Here is a 16,119-nt window from a genome sequence, read left to right on the forward strand (position 1 = left end):
GCATGCATGAGAAGAGGTGACGGGGCCGTTTCCACCAATAATGAGAAACTTTCTGAGCGCCACATCGTGGTTTACTCTAAAAGGCGGAGGATTTGCTCTGGCGTGGTATTAACTAAGCAGAGGCGCTATCTGGTGTCAAGCTTTCTTCCTCACATTTCGCTTTAATTAATCATACAGTACCAAGTGAAAAGACTTTTTTGTAATGCCACCATCTATGTTTGTTGGAAGGAAGAAGTCTAGGTTTAAGTACTGAGGAACAGTGTTTCAGGGCAAACAGACTGCTGCAAGGCGTTAAGTGTCCCTTATTTTCACCAGTCCAGTTCTTTTCAGAGCAACCACCCAAACACTCCACAGCTTATGCTCAAAAGGGGCAACTAATAATTTAATGTCCTTAAAAAAAAACTAAATGCTGCTTTGTGAATTTTAAGGTCCCACAATGTCTCCCAGCAGCTGTAATGCAGGTTTTACAAAGACCAGTGCATCTCTTCAAAGTCTACGGCTTCTCCGAAGTTTGTGTCCGTCTCCAGGAGGCTCATGATCACCGCCATGGCCGCTTCATCGTTACTAAGACTGTTGAGACCAGGTCCAACTACACTGTCCAAATCCAGCTGGGAATTTTCCCCTGATGCAAGAGATCCAAGAGAAAACGCATAAACAAAGACATACGTATCTGAGCACATGTATATTAAACAGAATGTGAGAGTACCCATCAGAGAGTCTCCTCCTGAGAATGAAGCTCCCTGAGGCTCACTCTCAGAGCTCGACTTTCCTGGAATCTCCATGTCAGATGTTTCGCCCATTGGCACCTATGGACCAAAACAAACGGGAGCTTTATAGTGATCAAAGTATGCTTTTATCAAAAGGGGTGGTAACAAACAGACAGGGCACGTGTGAAAGGCCAATTGAAAACCCATTCACCAGCAGGTTTTCTCCTAATTACCAGCTTCTGCATTAAGGATCTGTGACATTTTGAACTTAAAAAGGGCCACATTCAAGCAGGAGCAAACTAGTTTTCATTGGTGCGTTTTGGATAAAACCAACTAATGACCCAGCAGAGCCTCAACCGATCTAATCTGATGGATTGAAAGTTCCTTAAAACACCTTGAGAGTTTTCTACTTGCATTTCCCAAGTAGATTTCCTTGTTTAGCTTTGAAACAGAAATTTGTTGCGACTCAAGTGCACACCGACCAGTTCATCTCTAAAACCTCAGACTTTCAGTCTGAACACACAAGTGTCATCAGCACCCCTAACTCCCAAAGTCAAGTCTGCCTTGTGCGCTAAACATCATCAAAACCATGTGAAAAGTGCTGGACAGGCTCTAAACTCAACAGTCTGCTGTGAACACAGAGTGTGATGAATGGAACTTGTGCAGCATCCAGGTCTCAGCTGAAATATAACATGGCCTAACAACAACGCTAAAAATAGAAATGTGAGGTAGCTGTGAAAGCTTGATGCTAAAGTGTCCACTAGGGGCCACTCTAACACTGAACATGTGGACTGAGCGACAACATTCATGAGGTTTTGTGGATAAGGATGCTTTAGTTTGGGACATATCACAAAACGTACACTGTTGCTGATTTGATTGAGTGTTTGAGGAGATTTATCTTGTGGCTGGCTGAAAGGACTCGTGTTTCCACTGGAAGGGGATGAGTTCAGCCTGGGGAAAAAAAAAGACACAAATTAACCTAATCATAAAACACAGCAGTGAGAACCACAACAACAAAAAAAGGCTGATGTTATCATTATCTGTGTGTTATTATCGATCTGCCGGAGTTAGAGCGTACTTGTTAAAATCCAGCAGCTCGTTGGCGATCTGGGTCCCTATGCTCCCAGCATAAATCATGGTTCCAGGTGCAGAGGAGATGCCTGGTATCACTGGAAGGGACTTTTTGCAGTCTTAACAGATACAGCATGAAAAGAAAAATTAAAACATGACCACAAACTCTGTGATCTCAGATATAGAACCATTTTGGTATTTTTACAGTTTTATAGAAATAATCGTAACACTTTAATGACCGTTTGTAATTAAGATTCTCATGGCTGCATTTAAAACTGATCTATGCTAGGTTTGACTGGTCATAAAAATAGTTGCCTACCGTAACATACAGTACCTGAGCAAACCAGCATTGTACTCCTGTGTTTACATTAACTTTATAATGGACATTTTATTGTTCAACATCCCACTTTTGCGCACATTATTTGTTGCAAAGCTGGAGGTAACTTTTGACTTTCTCTAAATGAGTTCCTGTTCTTTTTAAAATCACTTCTCATGTGATTTGATCTTTTATTCATTAGAAACAAAATTCTAGGTAAATAAAAAGTTAAAGGGGAACTACCGTATTTTCCGGACTATAAGCTGCTACTTTTTCCCACGCTTTGAACCGTTCGGTTTATAATGAGGTGCGGCTTTAGTCAACCAGAAAGGATGGATGCTGGAAAGTCTAATGAAGGAATGGTTAAAGGAGTGCTACGGAAAACGCCCAGGAGGATTTTTTTCACAGTAAAACGGCGCTGCTTGTTTTCCCAGCTTCACCCGGGGATGACAGCAACACGGAGAGCGACACTGACATCGCCACAGAAAAGGTGTGTGACGAAGCTCTTCTGAGGCTGTTCAACTCCGACACTGAAGAAGATGACTTCAGTGGTTTCAGTGCGCAGGAGGACGATGAATAAACTAATCAATAATTTCTGTTTTGTTTGATACTGATCAGTTCAGTTACGTTCAGTTAAACTACGTTTTCAATTCAGTAGATATCTGCGGCTTTTAGCCCGGTGCGGCTTATATTAAGGTGCGCTCTATAGTCTGTAAATTACGGTAGGTAGTTTTGGCTTGCTTTTAGCACCCCCTAGTGTCCGTTTGCAGAACTGAAAGCAAAATCTATCTCCTCGCTGTGCCATCCATCCATTTTCACCCATTATCCAGAGTCCGGTCGCGGGGGCAGTAGCCTAAGTCGAGAGGCCCAGACTTCCCACTCCCCAGCCACTTGGGCCAGATCCTCTGGGGAAATCCCAAGGCATTTCCTGGCCAGGTGAGAGACATAGTCCCTCCAACGTGTCCTGGGTCTCCCTTTAGGCCTCCTCCCAGTTGGACGTGCTCGGAAGACCTCACCAGGGAGGCGTCCAGGAGGCATCCTTACCAGATGCCGGAGCCACCTCAACTGGCTCCCCTTGATGTGGAGGAGATGCAAATCTACTCCGAGCCCCTCCCGGATGACCGAGCTTCTCACCCTATCTCTAAGGGAGAGCCCAGCCACTCTGCAGAGAAAACTCATTTTCTCGCTGTGTGTTTGTCTTTTTAATCTAACAGCTGAAATGTCTCCCCAGCCTTATTTAACGTCTACAGGAGTGGTTTATCATAAAAGTAAACAAATTAGCTGTGTTAATGATCTAAAACATGCAGAAAATGTGCTGGAACGAGACTGCAGCATCAGGCATGTGAACTCAATGTTTCTAAGTCCCAACAGAGAGACTGCCAGTCTGAAGTTGCAAGTGGAATATTATGGCGATAGGGGCTGTGTGGCCTTTCATTAGCCCTGTAAACATTTAAGCACATACTGGGTCAAGAAAATGATTTGAAAAATATGAAAAAGTTGCAAAGTATCCTTTTAAGACCAACAGCAGCCACAAACTGTCTGACCGAGGTTATTTAACAGAAATGACTGAATGGTAGAAAATTACAGTCAAAACCGTAAATATTGTGTTTTTTTTATTATTATTATGACAGCTGACCTTCTGAAATCTTGGAATTGCTTGACTGATCCGACTTATTTCCCGATCGTCCTGTTCGACTGTTGTCATGCCTGCACATCAGATGAGGAACAGAATAAAGAAAAACTCTGGTTAGCGTCTGTCCGAACATTCAGACACAAATAAAACATGAAAAACCCATGTACTCACGATATAACGGTGTTAGTTGACACTATGTATTCTACTTCTTTATTCCAGGGATTTACAAAACTAAACCACTGACTTTGCAGAGTGACAAAAGAACCATGTTTTGTTTTGAATTTATAGCAGTTTGTCTCTATTTTCTCTCGACTCCGCAGCACTACGAGAGAAGAGAGCAAGTTAAAACACACACTGGAAATAAAACAGCGGCATGTGCAAGCAGAGAGCAAGAAAATATTAGCAATAATTTAAAATCCTTTCATATAGATGCAACCTTACTTTACAATTAAAAAAGATAAAAATGGTAGATGTCTGAGAATATCAGTAATTCACCTTTTCGATGTCTATCAGCTAAATGTAGTAAGTCATCTTGATGGAAGTACTCGTAGCAGGATGTCCCGAGTAGTTCTTGAGGAAGATAACCAAGAACAGTCGTTGCTCTGGAAAAGAGAGAGGATTTATAATATGTAAATAATAATGATTAACTGGGTTTTAAAATGAAAAAGTTCTGATTTAAGACGCTTGCATCTCATTTCTGCAAAACAAAACCAACTACCCGATTCCAGCCCCTCACCATCTTCTTACTAAAATGTACCTTTGATCAACAAAGGTGAATTTGCCATCCATGGCGTAGCGCGTGATGAACACCGTGGGTTTAACTCGGACCTCCCTGTTCACTTGAGGAGAAGCGTGGGAGTGGATGCGTCCCACCGCCACCAGGCAGCTGAAGAAGGAGCTATCCTGCTTCTCTGCCTCGCCCTCGCCCTCTGCTCCCATCTGACTGGTGGGCCAGCTGCGCATGTAGCCTGTGCAGTGGACTGTGCAGTACTTCTGCGTCTCTAATCATAAGCAAACACAAGATCCCATCCATCCAATAGCACAGAGAACAGACACATACACATGCATTAAAAACTAATAAATTTGCTCCTTCAACTTAAAAGTTTTTCAGAAATACGAGTCGTCCGCTGTGGGTGGTACCTTTCTTTTTGGAGGCGTTTGCCTGGGATTCCTTGTTTTCCACTTTGACAGGTATTTTGTTGTACTTCATTCGACAAAAGAACGAGCGACGTGCACCAGAACACAACCGTGATGCACCAACAGGGAGGTCAGCCTGGACCTGAACACCAGCTGGAGACACAAGAGGACATAAGTACACTCACACACGCTCACATATGCATACAAAAATGAATGCTTTACTTTTAGCATCTATTAGTCGTTCGCGAGGATGTAATTCCGAAGCAGACAGCTGCTCTTTGACTTTCCCCATGTCTTTAGGGTGGATGTAATCAAACAAACTCTGTCCAATCAGCTCCGCCTAAAAGAAAATAAAACAAAAAAACACTAAATAAACGTAAACAGAACTCCTATGTAGAAAAAAAGGTTTAAAACATCTAGAACTGGTTATTACTAGTTTAACTAAACATAGTTAATGCATACTTTGCAGAATAAAAATCGATTATTTGCACGCCGAGCACACCAGATGTTGCGTGAAGCAGAAATGGAGCCAGATTCAGACTTTAGTAAGAGAATTTTGTTATGCTTATAAAGGTGTGGTTCACAGAAAAAACCTTTTCTAATTATTTCTGATCATAATCGGCCACTCTTGAATTTTTCATGCAGGCTGAACATAAAACAGTCTCCTACACAGATATCCTGCATTAGCTTCTGATAGAAAATAGACAGTGAAACTCTAGGATTTGAAAATCCTCACATATCTATGTCACACTGAATTTGCATTCATGGCCACGGCCATCTTGGCTCACGATCGCCCACAGGACAGGTTTTTTAAATGTTTTTTTTTTTTTTTGCAGCAAGGAGAGAGGCCCAATCCCAATACTCGCACTGCGCCCAACGATTTTCTGTGAAGTGCACTTGGAGGAAGTGTGCAGTAAGGCTTTGAGTGTGTGGTACACAAGTGTGCAAATAATTGCCAAATTAGAATGGGGAGCATTGTATCATCAACTTCAACGCATGCCGGGATGCTGGTCGCTGTGCTACTTAAAAAAAAAAACAACCTTTATTAACAACTTTAAAAGAAACAACCAAACAATTATTTGAAATAAAGTTACATTCATTTCTGCTTTGTCTAAAACATGAAGAGCATCAATTAATCATCCTAAAATAAACTACTTTCATTTGAAAATACATATTTTCAGAAAAGACACTTTTCTCCCGCAGCAAAGGATTGTGGGTAATGCCCTTCGCCCAAGTACCCATCGATGCCAACTTAAGTGAAGTGAGGATCAAGGGTGCAAAAAAGGCGTGATCAACTTGTGCACTTGAGAAACAGGACACCCTACACACTCGCACCCCGGGCCGGGATCGTGAAGGCGTAGGGCGTGAATGTGGAAGTGCAAGTGTTGGGATTGGGACGGACAGCGGCGAGTGTCTTGGTCATCACCTTGCAACAAGGCTGAACGTGTTCTGTTAGCCAGTCAGAAGCGAGCTGTGTGCATATCATTAATAATAATGAGCAATTCTGCTGTTTTCAGCTCACCTCTGTGCCAGCCTATTCTGCATCTCAGACTGAAGGAACCATAGGTTTATTTTTATGACTCATAAGACATTGACTTACACCAGGGAACACTGCAAATGATTGGATAAACAAGTAAACCACACCTTTAATTCAGTGATCAAAAGCTTCATAATTTATCATTCCTTGAGCTTACTAAAGAAAACCCGTCCCTCAAGAATCAGCCTCGCCTAGTGAACTCCAGCCTGCTGCTAACTGCGGAAAATAACACAACCCATCTGGCGTGCCAGGCGTTTTCACACGATCAAACACTCTTCTGTGATAAACATAAAAGTGTTACCCGACTATAATTTAATATCGTCGTGACGGACTCTGATACAAACACTATTTTTCCACGATCACAGCCCACTACAAACAGGAACCCATCTGCAGCCTGCACAGTGAAAATAAAAGAAGAGCCAATGAGATGGTGTGTTCAAGACAAGAACAAGTAGCCACTGAGATTTTTATAAACTAATCAAAAAACATTGGATTTTACACTTTTAAAGCAGAAACTCTAAACATAATAATATATAAGCACTAAGTGAGAAACTTGATTATACAACATATTATACAAAGTTCTAACATTTTTATGTATTAGCATCACCTAGTTGTGAATTATAAGACTGACAGGTGATGCTTCCTAACAATGCTTTTATCAGCATGTTTACCTTGAGGACTAGGTGTTTAAGCTCCTCATCAGGGAGGAATGATGGTTTGTAACTAGATTCAGAAAACGTGCTAGCTGAACCTGAAAACAAAGACGCCGTTAGTCCAGTTCCAGATAACTGCATGCTACACAATATAATGAATCTCAAAGCTCTAATAATTTGTCCTATTGGTGAAGCGGAGCTAAACAGTCTGAAATCCTGCACCTTTGAGAGATTTGAGATGCTGCACCGCCATCCGGAGCACGGTGAGTTTGTCCAGCTTACGAGACATGGGGTTACACGTCGGTATCATGGCTGAAAGCCTGTTAATGAGATTGTTCATTTTTTCCCGTCTCCTTTTCTCAATTTTGCTATGAGGTTCCCTGTGAAAACAAATAAAGAAAAAAGTAAATATATAGGTTATTTTTTACCGTACAACTTCAATAACCTGCAAAACATGGCCAAATCAAGAGCAAAAGCTCAGGATTGATGTTTTATAAATTGAGTATACCTGAAGCACTTTATTTTGGCATGTTGGTCTTCTCCATCTGACCTGTGAAGGGAAAAAGTAAATATCTAAGCTGATTAAATGAATACTAGGCAGTTTTAGCTCACTTTTAGCACCCTTAGTGTTCTGTTTCTTTTGCCTGTTTAACACCTTAGTCTAACTGCTGAAATGTCTCCTCAGCCTTCATTCGTTTCTACAGGAGCCTTTCATTACTAAATCAAACAAATCAGCTGTGTTCACAATCTAAAACATGCAGGATGCTGGAAGCAGACTGCAAGGCTGACACGTCACATTACTAAGTCCAACAGGAACCGGACCAGCACTCTCAAGTTGCAAGTGCAATATTCTGGCCACAGGGGGCAGTGTGGGTCTGAGTGACACTTCATTAACTCAATCACTGCCATTGATGACTAAAGTCGTCAATTGTGTTTTTTAACGGGGAAGGCTTGGGAACGAGCTTGCACACCTTAAGAGTAAACATCACAGCTCTAAAGTTGATTTCCATCCGTGTGTGTCACATGTCATGTGATCAGAAATCAGACAATCCATGAATTAGGAGATTGTTTTGGGACGCCACCATGCCTAAAGGCCCAGAAAAGCTTCTGCAGCTCACACTTCGACAACAGATTGTGAAAGAACGGAAAAAGCTAGAAATATGCTGATTCTTCCTGATGGAAGAAGTGAGTCTTCTCTTTTGTTTTGGTAGTTTTGGTGTTTAAATGGTCATAGAGCACAATATTCTGTGACTCTTCAAAAAACCGTAAAAATGCTCAAAAACATTGGCAGTCAGAGGCTTTCTGTTCAGAAAATGGCTGGCAGTGAATGAGTTAACCCTGCAAAGGCTCATTTTAGCATATACTGACTAAATGAGATGATTTTAACATGTAAAAGTTGCATACTATGGCTTTAATTTTGACTGGCACAAACTTAATTAGTTTTACGTTTATTTAAACAGGAATGCTTTTAGTTTTTTGTTTTGTGCACCTGTTTTGGTCATCTTCCACATCTCCATCCTCAATTGCAGCCAGCTTTGAATCCCTAATAAAGAAACAAAAACAATGAAAATCACTATCAGTTTAGCCTTTGGGTTTGGACTTGTTAGCATGTTAAATGGAAAATAAAGAACTCACTGGTTGTCTGTGCTGCCCTTGCGTTTCCTGTGCATTTCCATGTTGAGGGACATACCGGCTGTCAGAGACGGAGACATCAAGCCGGACAGAGACACTGACCTGCTTTGTTCTTCCTCAACCAGCACGTCATCTAAAACACAAAGAACAGTGATTTGGGTTTTTCAATCATGTTTATTGAGGCAGAGGTGCAAATATTATGAATTCAGCCCCTACAGCATACAAAAACTAACTACTGTCAGAAACCACTGACTTTGCATGCAATCATTCTATTTTGAGTGAGACAGAAAAAGGCAAAAACACAATTCTGCAGAGTTTTACAGATATCAGAAACGCAAAGATGGCTGTAACTGATGACACTTACTTTCTACTGAGCTCCAGAGTCTCTGTGACCTAAATATTCATTAACTGATCAGCACTGACCTGACTCGGCCCTAATCCACCTCAACCTGCCAAATTTTTCCAGATTACAGAGCTACAAAGGCGGCAAGTAGCTGAATGGTCACCAGGTTGTAAACATACCCGTTTACCCAGCTCCTTCAGCTGTTCTCTCAGGCTCATCTGGTCTTTAACTCGTCCATTCACTTAAGACCTGAATGAGCATCTGCTGCACTTTAACAAATGTGTATATATAGTATGTATCAATGGATCGATCTTCCTGCAAAAATAGACAATAAATAAATTAGGGAAAATTTTTTAGAAAATATTATATATTCTTGTAATGTATTTCATTACTTCCTTATTAATTCTTTAAAATTTTAATTTCCACAATTATTTTTCATTTATTTTCTATTTTGGTATCAATACAGCAATAGGTTAAAATAAAAACATTTCTGTAATAGTTGGACTAACGTGATGTTAAATTGAACAAAAAATACATTTTACTCTACTCTGCATCAAGCAAAGAGCAAATATGGCTCCAACAAAAATGTCTCCAAACTCAACATGTGGTGGTGGAGAGACCCTGAAGCCAGGGTCAACCTCTCCTTGACCCTGATCAGAAAGCGGCTTCGTGGCTCGCATGCACACCTTTGCTGTTCATTATGGGGACATTGATACAATGATTGGGTCAGCGATTTGATTCAATCCGATATTTTGATGTCTCGCGATAATTTCATATGGATTTGTGTTTCATCGATTAATAGATGTCAGATAATTGCTTATTTAATCAAAAACATGTCTGACCATCCCCAAAAGCTCTTCGTTCACAGCAGACCTGAGGACAATGTAAAAGTGCAAAACATTAGACATTTAAGATTTAACAAAGTAAAAAAAATCTGTGTCCTCATTCAACATCTCAGGCTATGGGAGAACTCGCTCTGCAGAAGCTAACAATATTAAAATAAAAAATGCTGAAAACTTAAAAGGACATGTCCAATTCTTCAATTTAGGTTATAAAATCCATAATGGGTCCATATATTAGCTTTGTTTTTTTTTGTTTTTGTCTTTGAGCAACTTTAGAGTCAAATATTTATGCTGCAGTTCAAGGGTGTAAGAAATAAATAACACAAAATAAAATGTTTGGCTTAGTTTGTTATTTAGTTTGAACCCAATAATCTCATTTCAGAAATGTTTGAGAACTAATCAAGTTCTGTTTAATGCAGAAAATACAAAAACATTTTTAGAAATCCTAAACTTCCAATAATGTTTGTTTTATTCTTGCTGATAACACCAACAGGAGGCCGTAGGCTGGATTAGGATTAAATGATATTCTGCCGAGCCGATAGATCTCCTTCACTAATCAGATAAACACACCTTTCCACAAACCTGTCCTGTGTAACTTTTATTATCTCCTCATGTCCATGGCATCTCTGGAGATGATGGGAATTCCTGTAGCTTACTCTCCTGTACTCTCGTTTTCGAGCGACCCAACCTGCTCAATCAACATAATTCACTGGCCCAAATCTGACTGAACCAACTGCATTTACCCGGTTCAGGTCAGGTCTGAGGTAGGGCTGGGGGAGGGGGATACGGCCTAAAATCAATATCATTAGGGTTGGGCAATAAGAATTTATCGGCATTGAAATTTTCTGAATTATCGAGATAAATTTTCCCATATCAACAAATTTGATAACAAAAAAATGAAAAGATGTGTGTAGGTTGACAACGTTCATGTCCCTTTAAGAAGCTGAACCACCTTGAGTCATGTAAAATTGCGACTGGATGTAATACACGTGACAGCCCCATCTAGTGGACAACTTCTGTTTCTGCGCATACCTGTAGTTATCGTCCATTTATCATTAGAGGTGAAATCCTCAATATATTGTGATATTAATTTTAGGCCATATCGCCCAGCCCTACGATATATTGAGGATTTCACCTTGATAATGATAAATGGACCATAACTGCACGCATGCGCAGAGAGAAAAGTTGTTCAATAGATGGGGCTGTAACATGTATTACATTAAATCATGTTTCACGTGAATCACTTCTTACAGGGGCTTGAATGCTCCCAACCTACACACGTATTTCTTTTTATTTACTATCGAATTTATTGACATAGGAAAAATGATATTAAGAGTCAGAAATTTAGATTAAGATACATTTTTGATTTACTGCCCAGTCTTAGTCTCAGGTTAGAACTCCAGCGCTCAGCCCTGGATCAACACATAAAGGCGGACCAGTATTTTTTACTCAGTAAATGTAGGACACGTCCCACTCTGACAAATTTGGATGTGATGCCAGTGCCGGGGTAAAAACAAAACAAAACTGCATTTCACTATAATCGATCACAGCACGCTGAATCTACAATTCAGAATCGTTTATGTCTGCACCTCGATGCATCGATTATTTTTCTTCAGCTCTACAATTGAGACTGCCAGACCTGCATCCAAACCATAAACACTCTTTAGTGGCACATTTTAGAAGCCTAGTGACAGGGGAGGAACATGAGTCCTTTACTGAACTTTGGCTTAAATTTTGATCCTTGTGTAAGTGAGTGAGTGAGTGAGTGAATGTGAACACCAATAATAATCACTCCACACAATAGTCATGTTTACCAGAACCCATAATTAAGCTACCATTTCTTTTTTACAAAAGGAACAACCAAGGTTGATGCCTATAACTAAATATATTTGTTTTGCAGCAGCTCAGCATCAAAAACTGAAGCTGCCCCAAAGAAGGAAATAATTGATTCATCTAGATAGGGCTGAGGGATATGGCCTCAAATCTATATTGCGATATAATCTGAAGCATGTGCGGTAACGATATATATTGCGATACATTTTTTCCTCTGTTTATATATGTCAAAATGACATGCTTTTAAATATCCTCATGTGACAAATATATGCCACATGAGTCATATAAGCCTCCTCCTCCGCCCACCCCATGCTTGCAGTCACTGCCATTCTGTTGTCCCAATGTCAGCAGGGTGCACATCTTAGTGACATCATGTGTTATCACGATATCGCGGTATAGCCAAAAACTCTATCATTACCCAATTTTATATTGTTTCTACCTTATATCATCTATATTGCCCACCCCTACATCTACAGTTCATTAGTAAATTATTTATGCCCTCAACAGCAGCTGGACAGAAGTGAACTATGACAGTTGGTTTTGAAATTAACCATTTGTGTTTGATATTTGTAATGGTTTTACAGTTTGATGCATCACTTTAGTATTTTTATGATATGTCTTTTATTACATCTGATTGTTAAAACCCTTACTATTTTTAAATAAATTAACCTTGCTTGCTCAAAAACTATGCCTCTGTTATTTATTTCCTTCATAATAAACTCCAGACCCAATTTTGCAACAGATCTTTAAAACTCTGTATTAGTAGCTTGTACTACTGTGTAATAATGGTAGTACTCAAGACAGACTAGTATGTTCTGAGGTACTACTTTATATAAAAATTGTAGAACCACATCTTTAGATGCTTCTTTGCTTCAACACAACTTATTTGAATCAGTGGACGAGTAAGATGCTTCTGTTGAACACAATGACATGCTAAACAGGTGGGTTTATGCAGGGAAATTAATAAAATACAACAAATTTTCAACATTGAACTCCAAGAATGGACACCACTGATGTATAGCTAAAACATAAACCATTCAGAAAATTATCTACATCTAGTAGGAGTGTATATATTAAGAAAATAGCAATTACTAAAGAAAGTTAATTTAAACAATACATTTTGAAATTGTAAACTTCTGGTGAATTTAAAACAAGGAATAATTTAAATTTGTACAATTTGCTTATATGTTACAGCAGTCTGCCATACAGCCATTGTGGCTAACGTCGCTAACGCTAAACGAAAAGAACAAAACGACTAAAGCCGATCCAACCGACAATGAAAAACCATTTTGGTAAAGCCTAAACACAGAAGAAGTATTATAGCAGGACATAATTTGTATTTCAGGAGTCAAAACATCGAAAATCCGACCAGAACAAGCTGTCCACACAGCACCATCACAAATCACAAACATCACTGCCTCCGATAAGCAGGCCTTGGCATCACCGCTAAGCTACGTCGATGTTTACGATTACCAATAACGAGCTTTTTTAAAACGGTTTATTTGTAATTCCACATTTACGGACAAACACCCAGAATAGGAAAATCACATTAGCAGGTGAAAGGAATAACAAGGTCGTGTAGAGTTACATAAATGGCGTAGAGGGCGCGCTTGCTCCACTGATCTACTGACCTAGTTTCAGCAAAGTTACAGTCAATGGTCGAGAAACGGCTTTTAAACACAACTATTCTCCCCGCATTTTAAACCCAGACGCCAAACAGCTGTCTCTGTACATAAACAGTTAGTAGGGTCGTTCTAGTTAAATAACCTGCCGGTTCGCTTCCCGCTCTGTCACCGCCGCCAGCCGCTGCATTCTTTGCCGACATGATTGGAGCCAAAGCCGGTGTGCCGGGGCCCAGGACTCCCGCAAAACATGGATGAGGCGGACGACAGCTTCGTGTTAGACAGGCTGTGGGGGGGCCGCAAAAATGTTTGAAAATCGCTTAATGCTTTCCGTCGGAAGACGAAACGTAAAGATGAAGGGGTAAGCAGCAGAGGTACCGGTGTGGGACCGATGACAACAGTGTGGAGAACATCGACGGTGGAGAGGCAGCGGAAACGCGGAAGCCGGAGGAGAGTCTCCTCCTACTGGTTCACCGGGTTCAGTGCTGATGCCGCCCCGGGGTTCCGCTGCCTCCAAATCGGGCTGAAAAGTTTTATTTCAACTAACAGTTGGGTCGTTCTTGATTTATAATAATATATAATAATCCATGAGAAAAATGAAACATGTTTTTTCTTTTAAAAATAATAGTTAATATCTGCAGTGTTACTAAAAATGCTAGTCTGTTGCCGTCCAGGGTGCATCTCTTGCTCTCAGTCAGGTCTCATCATGCATCTCTCTGTTGTCTGCTGCTCTTCTGAAGTCTTCTCAGTTCTTTATATCTCGTTTTATTAGTCCGTTGCACCTGTGGGAATTCCACACCTGTTCCCATTAGTTCAAAGTAGTGTCTCTGGGAGGTACCACAATGGGAAAGACCATTCCAAACACAATATAAACATGTCAACAATAATAAAACACAAATCATGCAACTTAAACTAAATCTAAAACTTTTCCACTTTGTGACACACTCAACAGCTATTAGTTTGCCCTCCAGCATTAAAGGAGTGCAGTTTTTGTCTTCCTGTTAGAGTTCTGAACTACTCACTAAAGGATGTAAAGTGCCACCATTGATTCATTATTCACTTCAAACATACACTGCACGCCAAAAAAAGGTCACCCAAAATACTAATATTTTGTTGGACTTTCCTTGGAACTTAAGCGTTCATTCCGGTGCACATTCGCAGTAGCATTGTTTGGATAAGCTTCTGCAATGTCATAAGATTTACTTCCATCCAGTGTTGCATTAATGTTTCACCAAGATCTTGCATTGATGATGGTAGTCTGACGACTGCACAAAGCCTTCTCCAGCACGTCCCAAAGATTCTTTCCGGAGTATTTCTCTTATCCGATGGCACCATCTAGTGGCTGACAAGCATATCACACAAATGGTTTCTCCTTTCGTTTTTTAAGATGGCAACTTCACGTTTCTTGTTTATTTATGTCCTTCTGTGGCCAAAAAACAGAGCTAAAACACATTGTTTTACAAGTATTATTCTCATGTCATGTTGTGTACTCGTATATTTATATTTTAGAGACTTACTTGTCCGTGAAAGTTCATCAACTCTGCATCAGTCAAGGTATTCCTTAAATTTGAAGCATGTAAGCGGATTGGTTAGTTCTGGTCGGCACGGAGCTCTGCGGTGCAGGGAGCGTGCTATGAAGAAAAAAAAGACATAATGCTTACATTATATCGCAGTACATGATGAGATAATCACTTTTACAGATTTCTGAAAAATCATACATAAGTTCTGAAAGAGGAAAACTCCAGAAAGCTACTTTAAGGTCCTGACTCTGTGGTGGCCAATCCATGTGTGAAGATGATGTCTCATGCCCTCTGAACCACTCTTTCACTATTGGAGCCCATTGAATCCTGGCATCTTAATATGGCCATGCCATCAGGGAAGATGGAATAACCTGGTCATTCAGTATATTCAGGTAGTCAGCTGGCCTCATTCTTGGAGCACATCCTGTTGCTGAACCTAGACCTGACCAACTGCAGCAAGCCCAGATCATGGCACTGCCCCCACAGGCTTGTACAGGCACAATGGGTGCATCACTTCATCTGCCTCTCTTCTTACCCTGATGCACCATCAACCTGAAACAGGGTCCATCTGAACTCATCAGACCAGTTTTCAATAATGTATTGGACAGTTCTTGACCCAGTTTTAGTCATTTCTGCAATCTCCAAAGATGTTTTCTCTGATTTGCCACCACGTGACTTGCATCAATTTCAAGAACAAAAGTCTTGGTAAAATCAGCGTAGCCAAGAACCAGAAGGTGTGCTGCGTCAAATGGAACTCTGAAGGTGACCGCAGTAGTCTAAACATCAGCAAAAAAAGGTAAAACAACTCCTCTCTATGTTAAAAAAAGAACAAAGTAATGCAGACACACAGCATGAATGCAAAAAAGACAGAAGGTGAGTGTCACAATGAGGGAAGAAGGTTTGGACCCAAAATGCAGGAACCCAGAACTACACAGGCAGGAGCGGTTGCAAAAATAAGAATCCTTTATTTTGGAGGAGTAACACACACAGAGAGACAAAAAAACAAACACACACAAAAGCACAGGAGGCAACTGAGCAACGCTGACAAAGACAATAGACAACTAAACACTGAGAGACAAGACAGGGTCATATACACAGGGGCTGGGTGATTATGGGAATTGGGCACAGGTGAGACTAATAAACTGAGAGGAGGAGCAGAAACAGGCAGGAGAGAACACCAGATCGAAATCCTGTAAAAAACAAAGCTACTAAACTAAAATAAACCTGAACACTGTAGAACTGAGATCTAAAGATAAGTAAAAAAAGAGTTCTG

The 16,119-nt window shown here is 40.4% G+C and overlaps 1 protein-coding gene across 4 annotated transcripts; it reads right to left on the minus strand.

Moving 5' to 3' along the window:
* Positions 1–257: 257 nt before the first annotated feature.
* Positions 258–13,858, minus strand: bmal2 (basic helix-loop-helix ARNT like 2). 4 transcript variants are annotated; one of them, XM_054733188.2, is made up of 17 exons: positions 13,705–13,858; positions 8,690–8,819; positions 8,544–8,597; positions 7,563–7,604; positions 7,277–7,434; positions 7,073–7,152; positions 6,703–6,795; positions 5,087–5,204; positions 4,868–5,017; positions 4,485–4,728; positions 4,223–4,329; positions 3,899–4,049; positions 3,731–3,801; positions 1,786–1,897; positions 1,568–1,658; positions 707–806; positions 258–622 (listed from the first exon to the last, which is right to left on the minus strand). In XM_054733188.2, the coding sequence occupies exons 2-17, from the start codon at positions 8,764–8,766 to the stop codon at positions 465–467; spliced, it is 1,806 nt and encodes a 601-aa protein (XP_054589163.2). In that variant the 5' UTR covers positions 8,767–8,819; positions 13,705–13,858; the 3' UTR covers positions 258–464. The 4 variants fall into 4 exon arrangements, with proteins under 4 accessions (XP_054589163.2, XP_015820255.3, XP_070406793.1 ...); XM_015964769.3 differs by lacking the exon at positions 13,705–13,858 and adding an exon at positions 13,472–13,701; XM_070550692.1 differs by lacking the exon at positions 13,705–13,858 and adding an exon at positions 9,209–9,339.
* Positions 13,859–16,119: the final 2,261 nt, after the last annotated feature.

This window comes from Nothobranchius furzeri, chromosome 4 (genome assembly GCF_043380555.1).
Source record: "Nothobranchius furzeri strain GRZ-AD chromosome 4, NfurGRZ-RIMD1, whole genome shotgun sequence".
Classification (NCBI taxonomy): domain Eukaryota; kingdom Metazoa; phylum Chordata; class Actinopteri; order Cyprinodontiformes; family Nothobranchiidae; genus Nothobranchius; species Nothobranchius furzeri.